Genomic DNA, 16,503 nt, shown 5'->3' with positions numbered 1-16,503 from the left:
TTTAGCCCATTTGCATTTTATTCCCTTGCTCATCCTTTTACATGCACAAAGTCACAAACCAGGATTTTATCCCTCATGTCATCGACAACCACTTTGGCAGTCTAGCAAAGCCTGTGGACCCCATCTCTGATTAATATTTTTTTAGATAATTAAAGGAAATGCTAAATTTTGGCAATTGGTGAGAATGACAGTTTTTTTTCCTCATCTAAGTCCACAGACTCCCTGAATTCTATAGGGGCAGCTAGGTGGCACATTGGATAATGTGCTGGGCCTAGAGTCAGGGAAGACGAGTTCAAATCCAGCCTCAGACATTTAATGTTTGACACTGGATGAATAACTCTGCCTCGGTTTCCAAATCTATGAAGCAAGGCTCATAATAGCACCTACTTCTCAGGGTTATTGTGTGGATCAAATGAGATAATATTTGTAAAGCACTTGATACAGTTTCTGGCACATAGTAAACACTGTATAAATGCTGGCAGCTGTAAGATCTAGTAGGTCCAGGAGACCCGCATCTGAATCCACACTGATGTACATTACTCGGCCTCAGAGCCTGTTTCTTCATCTCTAAATTATGGATGCTGCTGCTTACCTTCTTGACACCCAACGATGTGATAAAAGTGCTCTAAGCACTGTAGAACCTCAGTGTTGGCCCTTTTGGAAGAGCAGAGATTTGGTTGTAGATTCAAAAGCTGTTTGTTCCATAGAAGTTGAATCAAGTTCTATTGATTGGATGATTCTCGAACTTTTCTGGCCTTACTCCTTCATTCATGGCTCTAGCTAAACTGGCCTCTTTGCCATTTCTCCCACATTGATATTTGGTCTCCCTCTCTGTGTGTTGGCACACACAGCCTCTTCCCTTTGCTGGGAATTCTCTTGCTCCTCCACCTCACCTCTTAGAAGCTCCAGGGTTTCTTTCAAGGCATAGCTCAGACACCACCTCCTACATAAGGTCTTCCTGTTCTTCCAACTGCGAGTGCCTCCTCCAAAATTGCCTTGTATTTTGTATGTTTGTTGTATATACTTATGTGCACATGTTATCTCCCTTTAAGAGTATGTAAACTCCTTGAGAGAAAGGACTGTTTCATTTCTCTATTTCCATCCACAGCATCTGGCACATAGCAGGCATTCAATATCTGCTTAATAGATCAGTGTCCTAAGAGGCTACATTGTTGGTGCTGTCAAAATTCTAAATGGTGCTAACAGCTAAACTCTTAAGACTATAAATGTATATGAAAGGTATGCTAATTCACCTTGACTTGCTACAAGCTAAATTAGGCATTCATTGCTGTTTGCTAAAGGCTCCCAGAGATACTCAGTCCTGTGCCCTAGGATATAACAGTCTTTGTGCCATAAGTGGTAATAGTTTATACTAGAGCTTCATGCAATAAGACAATTTCTATTTCGTGTAGACGGAAGACAAGCCATTTAATATCCTCCAAATCAGTTGGAGCTACTCTCACCCTTGGCCCTATGTCCCACCTCCCCTGCCCCCCCTTTTTTGTACCCCAGGGAAAGTAATCACATTCAGGCTTTAAGCCTGAAAGGACCTAAAAATTCATATAGCCCAGAGGTTCCCTAAATGGTCAGTACTACTCCCTGGGGGGTGCTAGAATGATTCAATAGGGCAGTAGTAGCCTCAGGTGCAACTGGGGGGTGTTGAATAAAAATAAGGGGGCTATGGAAGCATAAGGAAAGAAGAAATTTTTGAAAAACCATACATGTTTCATCTGTTGTACAACAAAGTTAAAGTTGTAGTGATTACATCTTTTTCCGAGTAAACACAAAATACAAGTTATAACCAATCATGGTCAAGTCTGTCTACAGGTCTTAATAAGCAAGCATTGGCAGGTGAGGGTGTTGTGCATTATTGGGAAGTCCAGCATATATCAGCAGGAATATGTGCAGGTAACGAATTGTTTAAAATATGATACTATATGGTTATGTGATACGATATTGCATCATCAAAATTTCAGTGCAGGGAAAATCGCAAATTTACATTAAATTATGAAATTTAAGATGTATCATTTTTTTTAAATATATTTTTTGAAATGATGCAATTTTTTAAAAACCATTAAATGGTTAAAGATTTCAAGGGGGGGGAGTACATTTTTTTTTAAGGGGGCTGTAAGCCAAATAAGTTTTGGAACCTCTGATCTAGTCCTCTCTTTTAGGTGATAAGGGAACTGAGACCCAAAGAGATTAAGTGATTTGCCTAAAGCCACATAGGTAAATTCTTATTTCAAACTGATGTTCTTCCCACACCACAAATCTTGCATAAACATTTACCTCATGGTTTTTTTTTCCTCAATGGGATTTAACAAGGCCTTATCCATTTGTTATTTCTTACTGAAATAACAGGATCAAAAATCTAGAGCCAGAAGGGACCTCAAAGGCCATCTAATCCAGTTCCCTTGATTTTACAGATAAGGAATTAAAGGCTAGGGAAGCTAAATTATTTTACCCAAGAGCATATAGGTCAGGGAGTAAGTACATGAGGCAATGTTTGAATCCAGGTCCTCTGACTCTAGCATCACACTGATTAGTAAAATATTGGGTCATTCAGCATAGCCTTTGGAATTACAGAATCTTAGAACTAGCAACTTTGAGACCTAACTTGGCCCCTTCCTAGGAAGAGAAGAGGAAACCAAGTCCAAGAGAAGAGAAGGAACTAGCCCAAGTCTCACCATTAATTAAAGCAGCTTGGAAAGTGATGTGATCCCATTGGAAGGTCAATGAACTTGAAGACACCAGGAGATTCTTAACTCTGGGATATTAAGGGCAAGAAACTTAATCTTTCTCGAGTACCAGCCATAAGGTGGGAAGAGAAGATGGGACTAATTAAGGTTCCTTTCAGCTGTAGGTGGAAAAAGGTAAGTTTGTTCTTTACTACACAGAATTAAATAGTCAATACCTCTAATTTTATATAGTAGGGTATGCAACTTTACTGCTTAGTACACTGAGGATAATGGAAGCCAAGAGCTGGTGTGAACACAGTGTGGCACTGAGTAAACTACACCCCAACAATTCAGGGCAGTTTCTATATTGTTCATAAAGGGATAAGATAAATGCAAAAATAATTTCCAGTTCTACCAAGTGCCCATTCCCATCTTAGTTACCTTTGGTTGAAATAAACATTTCATAATTAAAAGAAATCTGTTTGCAAAATAATTTTAATCTGTCATACACAGTTTGTCAAAACTCCACTGTGACTCTCAGTAACTTGATCCAGAATGCTCATATTATAAAAAATATTATGTTTACATATGGTGGCAGTTTTATAGCCACTACTTTTCCCAATATTAGTAGCCCATGCTGCTGCTGTTGGTCAGCTCAACTTTTTTTTATAGGAAAAGGCAAAATTAACTCATCCTCATTTTTGGTAGCTACCATTAGAAGCCAAGTCTATGTGACTTCCAACAGTTATACCATGAAGGCCACAAAGGAAGCTGATTGCTAATGTATCCTGGAGGCCAGTAAACCTCCAGACTCTTCCCAGTGGGCTGTAGTCATCTATTATTGATGTCACCATCACTGTAAATGGACCAGCATGGAGAAGGGTAAAGGCACCATAACCTTGAGGATCACAAGAAGCCTTGAGAACACAAAATTCTCAGACTCAGAGACTGAGTAGCAAAATGCATAGTAGTATAAATGACTTAATGGTTTTTATCAACCCCACTGCTTCTAAATCCCCAATATTTCAGACTATGGTCAAGTTTTGTCACTGATGTTCAGTTTCATAAAAATAAAGCCTACATCATCCATATGCCACCTTACTGAAGAGGACAACCCTTTAGTTGTGAGGAAAAGTGAAATGGCTAGGATCAATCTATTCATGGCAGATTTCTGACTCATTGTACTCCAAATTCCTCTTTAAATGCTTCCTTCAGGTATAGTGAGATGTTGGCTCTGATGAATGAAGTTCTGACAAATGGCCCAGCACCACTGGCAACTTGGGAGAGAACCAGTCACTCTGCTTTGGTTTGCTGCTTTAGGCCCCCAAGGAAGATGATGGGGAGAAGAAACATCACTGAGCATATAGTGAAGCACATTTGGACCCCAGCCAGCCAGTATACTGCAAAGAGAAGGGAAAAAAAATTTTTTTACCACTTGAGAATACTGAATTCAAGGATTTTCCCATTAAAATATTTTTTAGTTTACCCAGCTCTAGGCTTTTCCCACCATGCCTACATGTCACTCAATATCACTGTTCTGGTTGGATGTTGCATTTACCAGCTTACCTCAGTGAAACTTAGATTGATAAGACTGACTTATTAACTAAAGAATACATTTAAATGGAAGTTCACTACAGACTATTTTGATGAGACAGATCATAATAAATATGCTCATAGTAAAGCAAAAAAGGCAAGAAAAACATTCTAGGTATAAGAATTGGTAAAACAAAGGGAAATGAAGTAAGGAATGTATGGGACTTGTTGAAGGAACAGGAAAGAAGTTAAAGCTGACCAGAATATATAGTAAATTAAAAGGGAAAAAAAGCCAGAAAGGTAAACTGGAATCATATTATGGTGAGTCTAAAAAAACCTCACTGAGGAGTCTTAAACTCCAAGGTGATGGGAAGTCAACAAAGATTCTTAGGCCAGAAGTCAAGATAAGAATTCAACTTTAAGAAAATTAATCTGGAGGCATATTCAGGATGAATGGAATGGAAAGAAGAATACCAGAGGGTTTGATTTTGAAGAGATTAGGTAGGATGTGTGCCTTCTTTCCTACTTTGTATCCCCCATGGTATAACATAGTACCTTCTAAGTTACCTGATAATGTGCTGATCAACTGAGTTCAGAAAAGCCAGTTAATATATTAGTGTTGCCCATGCTAGATGATTGGCTTCAGACTAGAGATTCACTAAATGTGAACTAAACGTTTTGGCTGAATCTTAAGATGTCCAAGGCTACTTTTTTGCCTTAAGAAATTAATCAGAAAATTAAATTTTCACAAGGTCATCATTATTAACTCCTGCTAAGCACCACATTCTTTTCCTCTGAAAAAGAAAGAAAGAACTCCAGACAGGTGGAGCCAAGACAGCAGAGAAAAAACAGGAAGTTGTCTAAGCTCTACCCAGTTTCCCTCTAAACAACTTTAAATCATGCCTCAAAATGAATTCTGGAGTAACAGAACCCACAAAAGGGTGGGACAAAGCAATTTTCCAGCCCAAGATAACTTAGAAGGACTGCAGAAAAGGTCTGTCTCACTTGGTAAAAGGGCAGCATAGCTCAGTGCGGGCAATGTCTAGGCAAGCCAGCTTCGGGAAGCCCTTATGCCCAGCACAGATCAGCAACTGAGACCCCATGGCCCTAGCTCAACAGGCCAGGTACAGTGGGCCAGTTGTGAGACCTCCAGTCCCCCTACAGCAAGTCAGTGATCAGGCCTGGAGGCCCTGGCACAGCCAGCTAGATTAGGCCAGGAAACTCCAGTGCAGCAGGTAAGCTGCCAGTCCTGTAGGCCTCAGCACAAAACACCAGTGACCAGTCCCCTGACCCCAAGCACAAGAAGCTTGGAACCTCAGGAGGTTCCCTCCCTTGTATGTCAGAAGCTGAGCTCAACTTTAAAGGTCATGAAACAGCTGGAAAATAAGCAAAAACAAAACAAACCAAAAAAGTTCTGACCATAGAAAGCTACTATAGTGACAGGCAATATCAAAATACAACTCATAAGAGGACAACAGTGTCAGAATGCCAATATTAAAAGCCTCAAAGAGAAATATGAATTGGTCTCAGGCCCAAAAAGTCCCCCTGGAAGAGCTCAAAAAGGATTTTTAAAATCATATAAGAGAGGTAGAAGAAAAATTAGGAAAAGAAATGAGTTATGCAAGAGAACTATGAAAAACAGCTTGGAAAAGGAAGCACAAAAAAAAAATGGAAAAAGAAAAAGTAAAACTATCCAAAATGGAAAAGGAGACACAAAAGCTAACTGAAGAAAATGATTCCTTAAAAATTAGAATTGGGCAAGTGGAAGCTAATAACTTTAAGAGACATCAAGAATCAATCAAACAAAATCAAAAGAATGAAAAAATAGAAGAAAATGTGAAATACCCCATTAGAAAAACAACTGACCTGAAAAACAGATCCAGGAGAGATAATTTAAGAGTTATTTAACTACCTTAAAGGCATGATCAAAAGAAGAGCCTGGACAGTATTTTTCAAGAAATTATCAAGGGAAACTGCTCTGATATCCTACAACCAGAGTGTAAAATAGTAATGGAAACCAATTACCTCCTGAAAGAGATCCCAAAACAAGAACTCCCAAGAATATTACAGTCAAATTCCAGAACTTTCAGATCAAGGAGAAAATACTGCAAACATCCAGAAAGAAATAATTCAGATATCAAGGAGTTACAGTCAGGATTACATAAAATTTAGCAGCTACTACATTAAAGGATTAGAGAGCTTAGAATATGATATTCTGGAAGCAAAGGGGGCTTGGTGTACAATCAAGAATCAACCACCCAGCAAAACTGAGCATAATCTTTCAGGAGAAAAATATGGATATTCAATGAAATAGGAAAATTTAAAACATTCCCGATGAAAAGACCAGAGCTAAACAAAAAATCCAGTTTTAAAATACAAGACTCAAGAGAAGCATAAAAAAGTAAATGGGAGGCGTGGCCAGAGCTAAACAAAAAAATCCAGTTTTCAAATACAAGACTCAAGAGAAGCATAAAAGAGTAAATGGGAGGGGTGGCCAGGTAGCACAGCGAGTAAGAGCATCAGCTCCACTGTCGGGATGACTTGTGGATCAAATCCAGGCTCAGACACTTAGCACCCACCCAGAAACACCTGGCCATGTAACCTTGAGCAAGTTACTTAACCCCAGTTGCTTAGGGGCGGCCAGGTGGCTCAGCGAGTAAGAGCACTGGCTCCAGTGTCGGGATGACCTGGGGTTCAAATCCAGGTTCAGATACTTAGCACCACACCCAGAAATAACTGGCCACGTAACCTTGAGCAAGTTACTTAACCCCAGTTGCTTAGGGGCGGCCAGGTGGCTCAGCAAGTAAGAGCACTGGCTCCAGTGTCGGGATGACCTGGGGTTCAAATCCAGGTTCAGATACTTAGCACCACACCCAGAAATAACTGGCCATGTAACCTTGAGCAAGTTACTTAACCCCGATTGCTTAAAAAAAAAAAAAAGTAAATGGGAAAGAAAAACATAAGTTATTCAATGAGGTCAAACTATTTACATCCCTACATGGGAAGATGAGACTTGTAACTCTTAAGAACTCTATATTAGGGCAGTTAGAAGGGGTATACATAAACAGAGGGTGGGAGTATAAGTTGACTTTGATGGGATGATATAAAAAAAAATTAGGAGGTAATAAAGAGGATTGCACTGGGAGAAGGGAGAATGGGGGTAAATTATATCACATGAAGAGGCACAAAAGACATTACAGTGGAGAGAAGGAAAGTGGCAGGGGGTGGGGTAAACATTGCTTGACCTTATTCTCATTGGCTTTCACTCAAAGAAGGAATAACATACACACTAAGTTGGGTATAGAAATCTATCTTACCCTATAAGGAAGTAGGAAGGGAGAGGGACAAGAAAAAGGGGAAGGGGTGATAGAAGGGAGAGCAGATTCAGGGAGGTAGTGGTCAGAAGCAAAACACTGGTGAAGAGTGACAGGGTGAAAGGAGAGAAAGAAATATAAACAGGAAAAATAGGATGAAAGAAAATATACAGTGAATGGGATGAATTTATCTATAAAAGAGAAGCAGATAGATTGGATTAAAAACCCAAATCCTACAATATATTGTTTACAAGAATTACATTTAAAGCAGGGACACACAGACTAAAGGTAAATGACTGGTGCCAAATATGCTTCAGCTGAAGTAAAAAAAAAAAAATCGGCGGTGGTAATCACGATCTCAGAGAAAGCAAAAGCAAAAATAGATCTAGTAAAAAGAGACAAGGAAGGAAACTACATCTTGCTAAAAGGTACCACAGACAATGAAGTAATAGCAATATATGCACCAAATGGTATAGCATCCAAATTTTTAAAGAAGTTAAATGAGTTATAGTAGGAAATAAATAGTAAAACTATACTAGCGGGGACTGTAATCTAACCACAAAATAAACAAGAAAGAAGCTAAGGAAGTGAATAAAATTTTTAAAAAGATATGATAGACCTCTGGAGAAAACTGAATAGGGATAGAAAGGAATATAGCTTTTTCTTAGTGGTACACGACACCTACACAAAAATTGATGTATTAGGCCATAAAAACCTCACAATCAAATGCAGAAAGGCAGAAATATTAAATGCATCCTTTTTAGATCATAATGCAATAAAGGGTCATGGAAAGAGAGATTAAAAATTAATTGGAAACTAAATAACCTAATCCTAAAGAATGAGTCTTTCTTGACTCCTATGGGGTCATTTTATTTATTTGCCAGAAATGGTAGCAATGATAATCTCAGATTAATCACTTTTGCCACTTTGCTGCTTCTGGTAAAAAGGTGTCCCTGTTGGGCTTTTCTGGGGCTGTCAAAAAATTCATATAGTTGGCTTCAATACACATTCAAAAATTTGGAGGCAATAGGAAGGTTCTCCAGTAGTGAAGTGATGTGGTCAGCTTTGTAATTTAACAAAATTTTTGATGACTCTCTGGATGATGGCTTAGAGAAGGAAGTGGTTAGAAGCTGATATTCCAGATAGTTACCATGGTCTAGGCAAAGTGACAAGAACATGAACTAGGGTGGTGGTCATGTGAGTGGAGAGAAGCAGACAGATAAAACTTGACCACTAATTAGATGGGAGGAAGGAGGTGTGAAAAAGAGAGGAGTCAAGGATAATGCCAAAGTGGCAAAAGACTGAGAAAAAGGTTAAAAACTAAGATAACTGAAAATTGTATGTTACTTAGCCTATGTTTGAACATTCCTACTGCTAGCCACTACCCCAAACCAAACTTACCTGTAGCTGAGACAATGGGTCCCACAGCCCTGGCCAGAGCTCCCAGGCTCCTCAGTGTTCCCATTATTGTGCCTTTCTGACCTGCTGAACCTGTGTAAGGAGATAGTAATTTCAACACGTATACTACCAGAAAGTGCTACTATTGATATTTTGGTGCATATAGGACCTTTCTAAATTTGATCTCCTTGGGACATATGCTTAATAGTTGGATCTCTGGGTGTGCACATTTTAGTCACATACAGTAAACTTGTTTTCATGTTCAACTTTTAATCCAGGCAGGGATGACTTGTGCAAAATATAGACAAGGGAGATGGCAAATACATCAATATGCCATGTGTATATCCAACTTTGCCCAATGGGGAAAGTGTAGCCATGGGTTTTGTCATTATGGGGACATCAAATGGATCAAAAGACCACTGCTAGTGATATTTCTGATAATGAGGTGACCTTTGTTCTCTACCTGTGTCCATGATCCCATCCCATCCCCTCCCATAGATTTCCCCCTCACTATTCAGTCTCTTTGTATACACTGGTTCCTCCCCTACTGCTTTCAAATATATTCAAGTTTCTCTTGCCCTTAAAAAACCAAAACACTTGACTCTACCATCACCTCAAGTTTTCTTCCTATATATCTTTTATCTCTTTCTCAGCTTAAGAAAAAAAGGCTCTCTATCCTCTGAATCCACTTCATCTCAGTCAATCAAGCCGTTCATTTTGGCTTCTAACCTCATCATATAGCTGAAACTACTCTCTCCAAAATCATCAGTAATTTATTATTTAAGAAAACTAATGGGTAGGGTTTTTTCCTACACTTTCAGCCTTCTTAACCCTTTCTGCTACATCTGACCACCTTCTCTTCCTCCTCTTTCCTCCCTGGGATGTCATGACACAACTTTCTCCTAGTTCTCCTCCTTCCTCACTGCTCTTTCCAGTCTCCTCTGCTAGCACCTCATCCTTATCATAGCCCCAGAATCCTGTCCTAGGAACTCTTCTGTCTCTCTACAGTTTCTCTGTGACCACCTCAGCTCCCATGCTGTTTTTATGCAGATGATTCCCAGATAGACAGCGTAACCAGTCCCAACCTCACCTTTGGACTTCAGCCAAAATCACTGACTGCCTATAGGACATATCAAATGTTCCAGACAAATCACTAATTCAACATGTCCAAAACAAAACCCAAAGCCCGTCCTTCATATAAACTTTCCTATTTCTGTCAAACGTTCCACCATCTTATGAGTCTCCCAAATTATCTCCCTTATAGTTATCTTCAACTTCTCACTTTTCCTCACTCCATATATCTAATGAGTTGCTATATTTTGCCATTTCTGCTTCATTGCATCTCGTATCTCTCCCTTTCACCATTCACACAACCACCACCCTATTTCTGGCCCCCATTACTTCTCACCTAGACTATTACAATAGCCTTCTAACCAGTCTCCTGGCCTCCGATCTCTCCCCATTCCAGCGCATCCTCCACTCAGCTGTCAAAGTAGTTCCCCTTAGAGAATGAAGCATGAAGACCACATCATTCTTCTAGAAAAACTCCACTGGCTCTTTATTGCTTTTAAAGCCCTTCACAGGCCACAACCTGTCTCTCTCACCTCATTCTATATCCCTTCCATCTCACGTTCTGTGGTCCAGACAGATTGGCCTTCTCCTTTTTCTTCACACGTGGTATTATTCTTTCATTCATATTCTCTCTCTCTCTCCCCCCTCCTTTCCCTCTATCTCTCCCTCCCTTCCCCTTCTCTTCTCCATCTGTCTCCATGTCTGTCTCTCATTACTCAGCCTCTACACTGGCCATCCTCCCACGCTTGGTATGCACTCTCTTCTAACTCACCTCTGCTCTAAGGCTTCTTTTTCCTTCAAAATGCAGTTCAGAAACCAGCTTCTACACAAAACCTTCCTGCTTACCCTCAACTGCTAGTGCTCCCTCCCTAAATATTCTGTACTTATTTTGTATTTGTTCTGCATATACATACATTTGCATATTGACATACATATACACCGCTACATATGTATGCATTATGTGCACATTATCTCCTGACAGTTGTTTCATTCTTTGGGTTTATGTGTTGATACATGGTAGGTGTTTAATAAATGTTTACTGATTGCCAGCTGGGCTCTTTCCTAGCCAGTAATATGAAGTGCTGTAAAACCTGAGAGACTGAAGGCCACTAATTCAGCAAGTATTCTCATGCACAGTGCCAGACTTCGCTATTTGTGAGACATAGTCCTCGAGCTCATGGAACTCTCCATTCTACCTGGAAAAGGTCTATATGGATTTGACAAGGGAATAAAGACTTTAGGATCAAATGAGGGGCCCAGGTTGGAAGGGCTCTGAGAAGTCAGAGGAGAAAGCAATGAGCAAGTGCTAGGTTGACCATGAAGGCTTCCAGGAAAAGGTAGGATTTGAACTGGGCTCTAAAGGATGGAGAGGGTCAGATAGAGAAGGCCCATCAGTAAGTTCCTTCTCTCCCTGTCCTTGACACAGATGAGGGCCTGCTCTCAGATGCCTAGAGGTCCTTCTCCCTAATTTAGGGCCCCATGTCCACTCTCACCATCCCAACCCTGAGCAAAAAAGCTTACCATAACTAGAGACTACGGCCGACAGACAAGGTACCACGATGGCAGCAGCTGCAAAAGAAGGTTCACGTAAGCTCCAGGCCTCACCATGATCAGCCCAGAGTTCACTTCTACCCATAGGAACTCAGAAGGGAAGGGAGGGCTCAGCCAGGAGCCAGAGCCCTGCAGGCTCTCCCTCAAGATGACCCCAGCAAAGCTCCCCCAGCTTCTTCGAAAACACCTCTGGGCTGTCAACAGATGTCTCTGATTAAGGCCGTGATTAAGTGCAAGGAGGAAGAAGTGCAGGCTGCCAAGGTTGTAGTTACTTTCTGTTGAGCTAACCTCAGTCTTTCCAAACTCCCCAAAAGGTGCCTTCCAGGTAGCAGGGTGGGATACATCTCCAGGTAAGGCAGCCCTGGACTCCTGCTTGGGGTCACTGCATGGTTCCCCAGAACTTCTGCAGCCCATGGCCTTGGACTACAGTATGAAATAGTGAAATGAGCACTGGCCTGGGAAAGAGAAGATGTTGGACTCTACCACTTAATAACCACAGATGAGTCATTTAACTGCTCTTAGTTTTCTTCTTGGTAAAATGGGACTAACTGAATTACCTACATTAAGAACTACAGAAACATTGGTTATTACCTTATTCTTTTCTCTACAAGCAGGGAAGACCTGAATATAGGAGGAGGAAGTAGTGGGGAAGAAAGTGAAGGGAAGAACAAAGGCTGAGAAGGGGTGGGGTTATGTGGGAGGCCATTAGGACCCAAAGTGATGTAGGTATGTATGTATGTATGACCCTCATCCTCAGCTGTCAGCCCTTGGTGCTTTCTCAGCCTGGAGCACCCAACCACACCTTCAGCATTGTCACCCTGGAATAGCCTCCCTTCCCTCATTGTGAAGTTTTTGCTGGAGCCTCCATTTTGGGGAAGGCCCTAGACCAGTCATCCGGCATTCTCCACACTAAGCTACCACGTGTCAGAACTCCTCAGAAGGGAAGCTCCTTGAGAGCAGGAATTGTCTTTTTTGCTTACATTAGCATCCCTAGCCTTAATCCTCCAGGGTAGTATTCTTAATTATTAATAATATCTTCTGTTTATAGTATAATTAATGCTCTTAACTCTTCAAAACTCTTTCCCATACCACTTCTCATTTAATCCTCACATTTTCTTAGTAGGTGGGTATCTCATGGACCCTATTTAGCAGCTGAAGATGCTGAAGGCTGGGAAAGTAAAGTGATTTGCCTAGGATTAGAGCAAGTGAATTACCAATCTCACACCCCTCTGGCCTTTAAAGCTTTTCACAATCTGCCCCCAGCCTAACTTTACGGGTTTAGTGCACATTATGGTACCTCCATACCTTTGCCCAGGCTGTCCCCCATACCTGGCATGCCCTCCCTCCTCACCTCCACCTCAGAATCCCTGCTTCCTGTAGGGCACAGCTTACATGCAATCTCCTCTAGGAAAACTTCCATGATGACCCTGGTTGTGAGTGTTCACTCCTTTCTCCTCAGATTATCGTGGATATCGTTCTCCCATTACATACTATATCTCCCCCACCCTGAGAATTTAAACTCCTTGAGGGCAGGGGCTATTTTTTGTTCTGTCTTTCTATCCCCAGCTCCTGGCACACAGTAGTAATTTAATTAAGTCATTTAACTTGCTTGAAAGGACTGAAGAAACATTAATTGCCTACTACATGTGATCATCCAGTGCATAAAGGGGGATGTTTTTTATTAGGGTCAGCTCCTCAGGGTACAGACAGTATTTATCTCTTCCCAAATCTAAGTGTAGCAACCACTCATACCTTCAATGGCCACCAGGCAAGAAAAATTGGCCACTTCCTTAAGCCAGGAGCATGGGAAGGGAGCTGAGGAGTAATGACCCATCTGGCATCTTCCCTACACCTGCTGCCAAGAAAACCCTACTCACCAAAGGAATACAGGAGCAGCCCCACACCTAGTACCATCACATTCCAAGCCCATCCAATCAACAAGAATGCTGGGATCAAGAGTAAGATGGCCTGCAAGAAAGCAGAATGCCACAGTGGTTAGAGACCTTTGTGTCCTATGCCAAATATGACTGGCTCATAGATATTTTCCAGTGGATCATTTCCCACAAAGAGGGGCCTGGGTGAGAAGGGTCAATTCCAGAGAAAGGAAGGGCTACGAAGGCCACTTCCCCCAAATGGTATCTGCATTGCCTACATGAGTGGGTCCCTTGCCTGGGCCACCCCTGATGGGAAGGGCAGAGGAGGAAGGAAGGGACAGGTTGGGCATCAGGGTGGGGAAGGAGCCATGATTACCCGCTTCACAGCTTGAATTTCACATCCTGGCTTGATCCGTCTAGCATAGCCTCCTTGGATAACTGCCATGGTGATGCCGATAAAGAAAAACATCTGCCCCTGCTGCATGCTAGGAAGGGAGTGAGACAGCCCATCAGTACCAAGGTCCTTCCTGCCAGAGTTCATGTTCCTGGAGTATAGTTTTCTCCTTCCAAGATCCCACACCCACCCACCCACCAAGGCAGAACTAGTTGGATAAACAGGACGTTCCCAGGCCACCTCTCTGTCCAGCCACAACCAGTTTCCAAAGCTTTAATTTTTCAGTTTTTGAGCTACAAAAAACAGTTCCTCCCTGCTGAGATAGTCCAGCTGTGCTGTATCCAGTGTTCATGGGAAGAGAAGGTAGCCCCCTTCTGTGGAACTGGTGCAGGCAAAACACCTGCCAGGGGTACAGCCCCTCTCTATGTCAGTACCCCTGTGGATATGGCAAACACCATCCTCAGAATCAGTGTGAGAGTCGGAAGGAATGTCAGAGGGCATCCAGTCCAACCTCTACATAAACAAGAAATTTATCTACACTATTCCAGACCACCAGTGTGGTCATCTGGCCTCTACCTGAAGACCTCCAGTGATGAATAAGTCATTACCTCCTAAGGCAGTCCATTGTACATTTAAAAACATTAAAATACTTAGTATAAACTCAATATTGAACATCATTATAACTAATCAGTCTTGCTTAGGGGTTACTTACATTTACACTGATTTCAATGCATGAAATTTATTTAATGCAAAAACAATAATTTCAGTACTCTAATTTCATTGCCTTTACCATTCCAATCTTCATTTTAGGATTCATTGTCTATTCCTTTTCATTCACTTTTCCTCTCATATAGTTGTCATTTTTTTGCCTTTGTTCTTCTGTTTCTGCCTTTTTTTTTTTCCACTTTGACATTTCAAAAAGGCCTTTCCCGATTTCTTTATATTTCTCACATTTCATTTTTTATAGATCCATACTGTGATTATACTCTAACAGTGTAAGTAACCTCCCTTACCAGTATAGATCAGCACCTTCCAGAATCTTAGTCTTAGAATTGTCTGGGGCACTGAGAGTTTGGCAAGGTGCTTGCTTGGGATCACAGAGCCGGGATCTGTCAGTGGGACTGAAACTCAAGTTTTTATAACTCTGAAACTCTCTCTTATGTTGCTAATTTTGAGTGCACTATATATACTGAGGTGCCACAATTTGTTTACCTATACCTCTATTGCTTAGGCTGCTTCTAGCTTTTTAAAATTAATAATAATATTGCTATGAAAACCTAGCATATATATCTTTCTTGTCTTCTGATAACAGTTTCAGTGTATATTTCTAAGAAGGGCCTTGATAGGTCAGAGGATGTGATTTTTTTTTAACTTTATCATGTACTAGAAAGATTGCTCTCTGAAAAGATCCTACATGTGCAATTCTACCAGCAACAAATGAGTGCCTGTTTTGTCAGAACTCCACCATTAAGTCATTGCTTTTAACTAACTGTGCCTCTTTGATGAGTGTGAGGTAATGGCTTAAAGGTTGGGTTTGTTTTTTTTAATCTCCATGTAGGGGCAGCTAGGTGGCACAATGGACATAGAGCACAGGCCCTGGAGTCAGGAGGACCTGAGTTCAAATCCAGTCTCAGACACTCAGTAGTTGTGTGACCCTAGCAAGTCACTTAACCTTGACTGCCTCCAAAAGAAAGAAAAGAAAAAAATTTTCATCTATAATCTTTAGAAAGTTTTTCCATATATTAAATTGAAATCTGCAACTTCTACTCATTGGCACTAGGTCTTTTCTCTGAGGCCAAGAAGAACAAACCTAATTCCTCTCCCTACGTGAAACCCCTTCTAGTACTTGAAGACAGGTATCATGAGCTCTAGCTCTATGATCCTGCCCCCCAAGTCTTTTCTTCAGCCAACAGGGCAGACATTTCATCCCAATATAAGGGAGAATTTTTTAACCATCAGAGCTGATCAAAAATGGAATTTTTCCTTATGGAACAGTGAATTCCCAATCACTGAAAGTATCCAAGTGTAAACTTGATGAGAATCTACTGGGAAGCCTTAAAGAAGACTACTATATCTATTGGGGGGTTGAACTAGGTGTCTTCTTAAGTTCTTGGCTTGTTTTTGACAGACTTTTAAGTTTAATCTTCATTATTAACATTTCCTCCATCACTTTTTTAAAAGTCTAATCAACAAAACAACAAATCAAGTCCTGATTTGTACAACTGCCTGACTGCCAAGTTATAAAACACTCTCACTGAAAAAATTTTTAAAAAAATTTTTGCCTCAAGTTTTAACTATGACATTCTAGGATTTTACAATACTAATATGGGCTTTGTTTTCCAAAGATGTATGGCACATAGCCTAAGAAGCATGACATCTGAAGCATTCCTTGCATATTTTCTCTTGTCTTTTCCCCATTCTTTTCTTCCCTTCCCCTTTTTATCTATTCAGTTTCTCTGCTTTTATGTTGTTCTCTGGTTTCATGAATATAAGTCACAAAAGTACAGAAGCCACCCATCATATCTTCATATCTGGGAGAAATGAGGCCCCTGAGGAGGTAGAAAAAATGGCTTGAGCCCATCAGGCCCCTGTCATCACCACAGAAGGTACACTATTCAGTTCTCTACAGGGTGTGGCAGCACCAGACAGACCTGAGAAAGCTAAATTCTCCCTGAGAACACCAGAGCATC

The 16,503-nt window shown here is 41.0% G+C and overlaps 1 protein-coding gene across 12 annotated transcripts in view; it reads right to left on the bottom strand.

The window, feature by feature from the left end:
• Nucleotides 1-3,155: 3,155 nt before the first annotated feature.
• The window catches only part of MFSD10 (major facilitator superfamily domain containing 10), a 32,556-nt gene continuing 19,208 nt past the window's right edge, over nt 3,156-16,503 (bottom strand). For 11 of the 12 annotated variants that reach the window (XM_069070771.1, XM_069070789.1, XM_069070776.1 and 8 more), the window contains 5 exons: nt 13,796-13,904; nt 13,423-13,513; nt 11,516-11,563; nt 8,927-9,016; nt 3,156-4,078 (listed from right to left, as the gene is read on the bottom strand). In XM_069070771.1, the coding sequence (XP_068926872.1) occupies nt 3,972-4,078; nt 8,927-9,016; nt 11,516-11,563; nt 13,423-13,513; nt 13,796-13,904 (445 nt within the window). In that variant the 3' untranslated portion in view covers nt 3,156-3,971. The remainder of the gene's footprint in view (nt 4,079-8,926; nt 9,017-11,515; nt 11,564-13,422; nt 13,514-13,795; nt 13,905-16,503) is intronic. The other variant, XM_069070839.1, reaches the window with a different exon arrangement.

The sequence above is a fragment of the Petaurus breviceps genome, unplaced genomic scaffold (genome assembly GCF_028583685.1).
Source record: "Petaurus breviceps papuanus isolate PSGF00001 unplaced genomic scaffold, PetGlider_PUasm1.0 140, whole genome shotgun sequence".
In the NCBI taxonomy this organism is placed as follows: domain Eukaryota; kingdom Metazoa; phylum Chordata; class Mammalia; order Diprotodontia; family Petauridae; genus Petaurus; species Petaurus breviceps.
The sequence above is the reverse complement of the archived record's forward strand: the minus strand, read 5'-3'. Positions and strand labels throughout refer to the sequence as shown.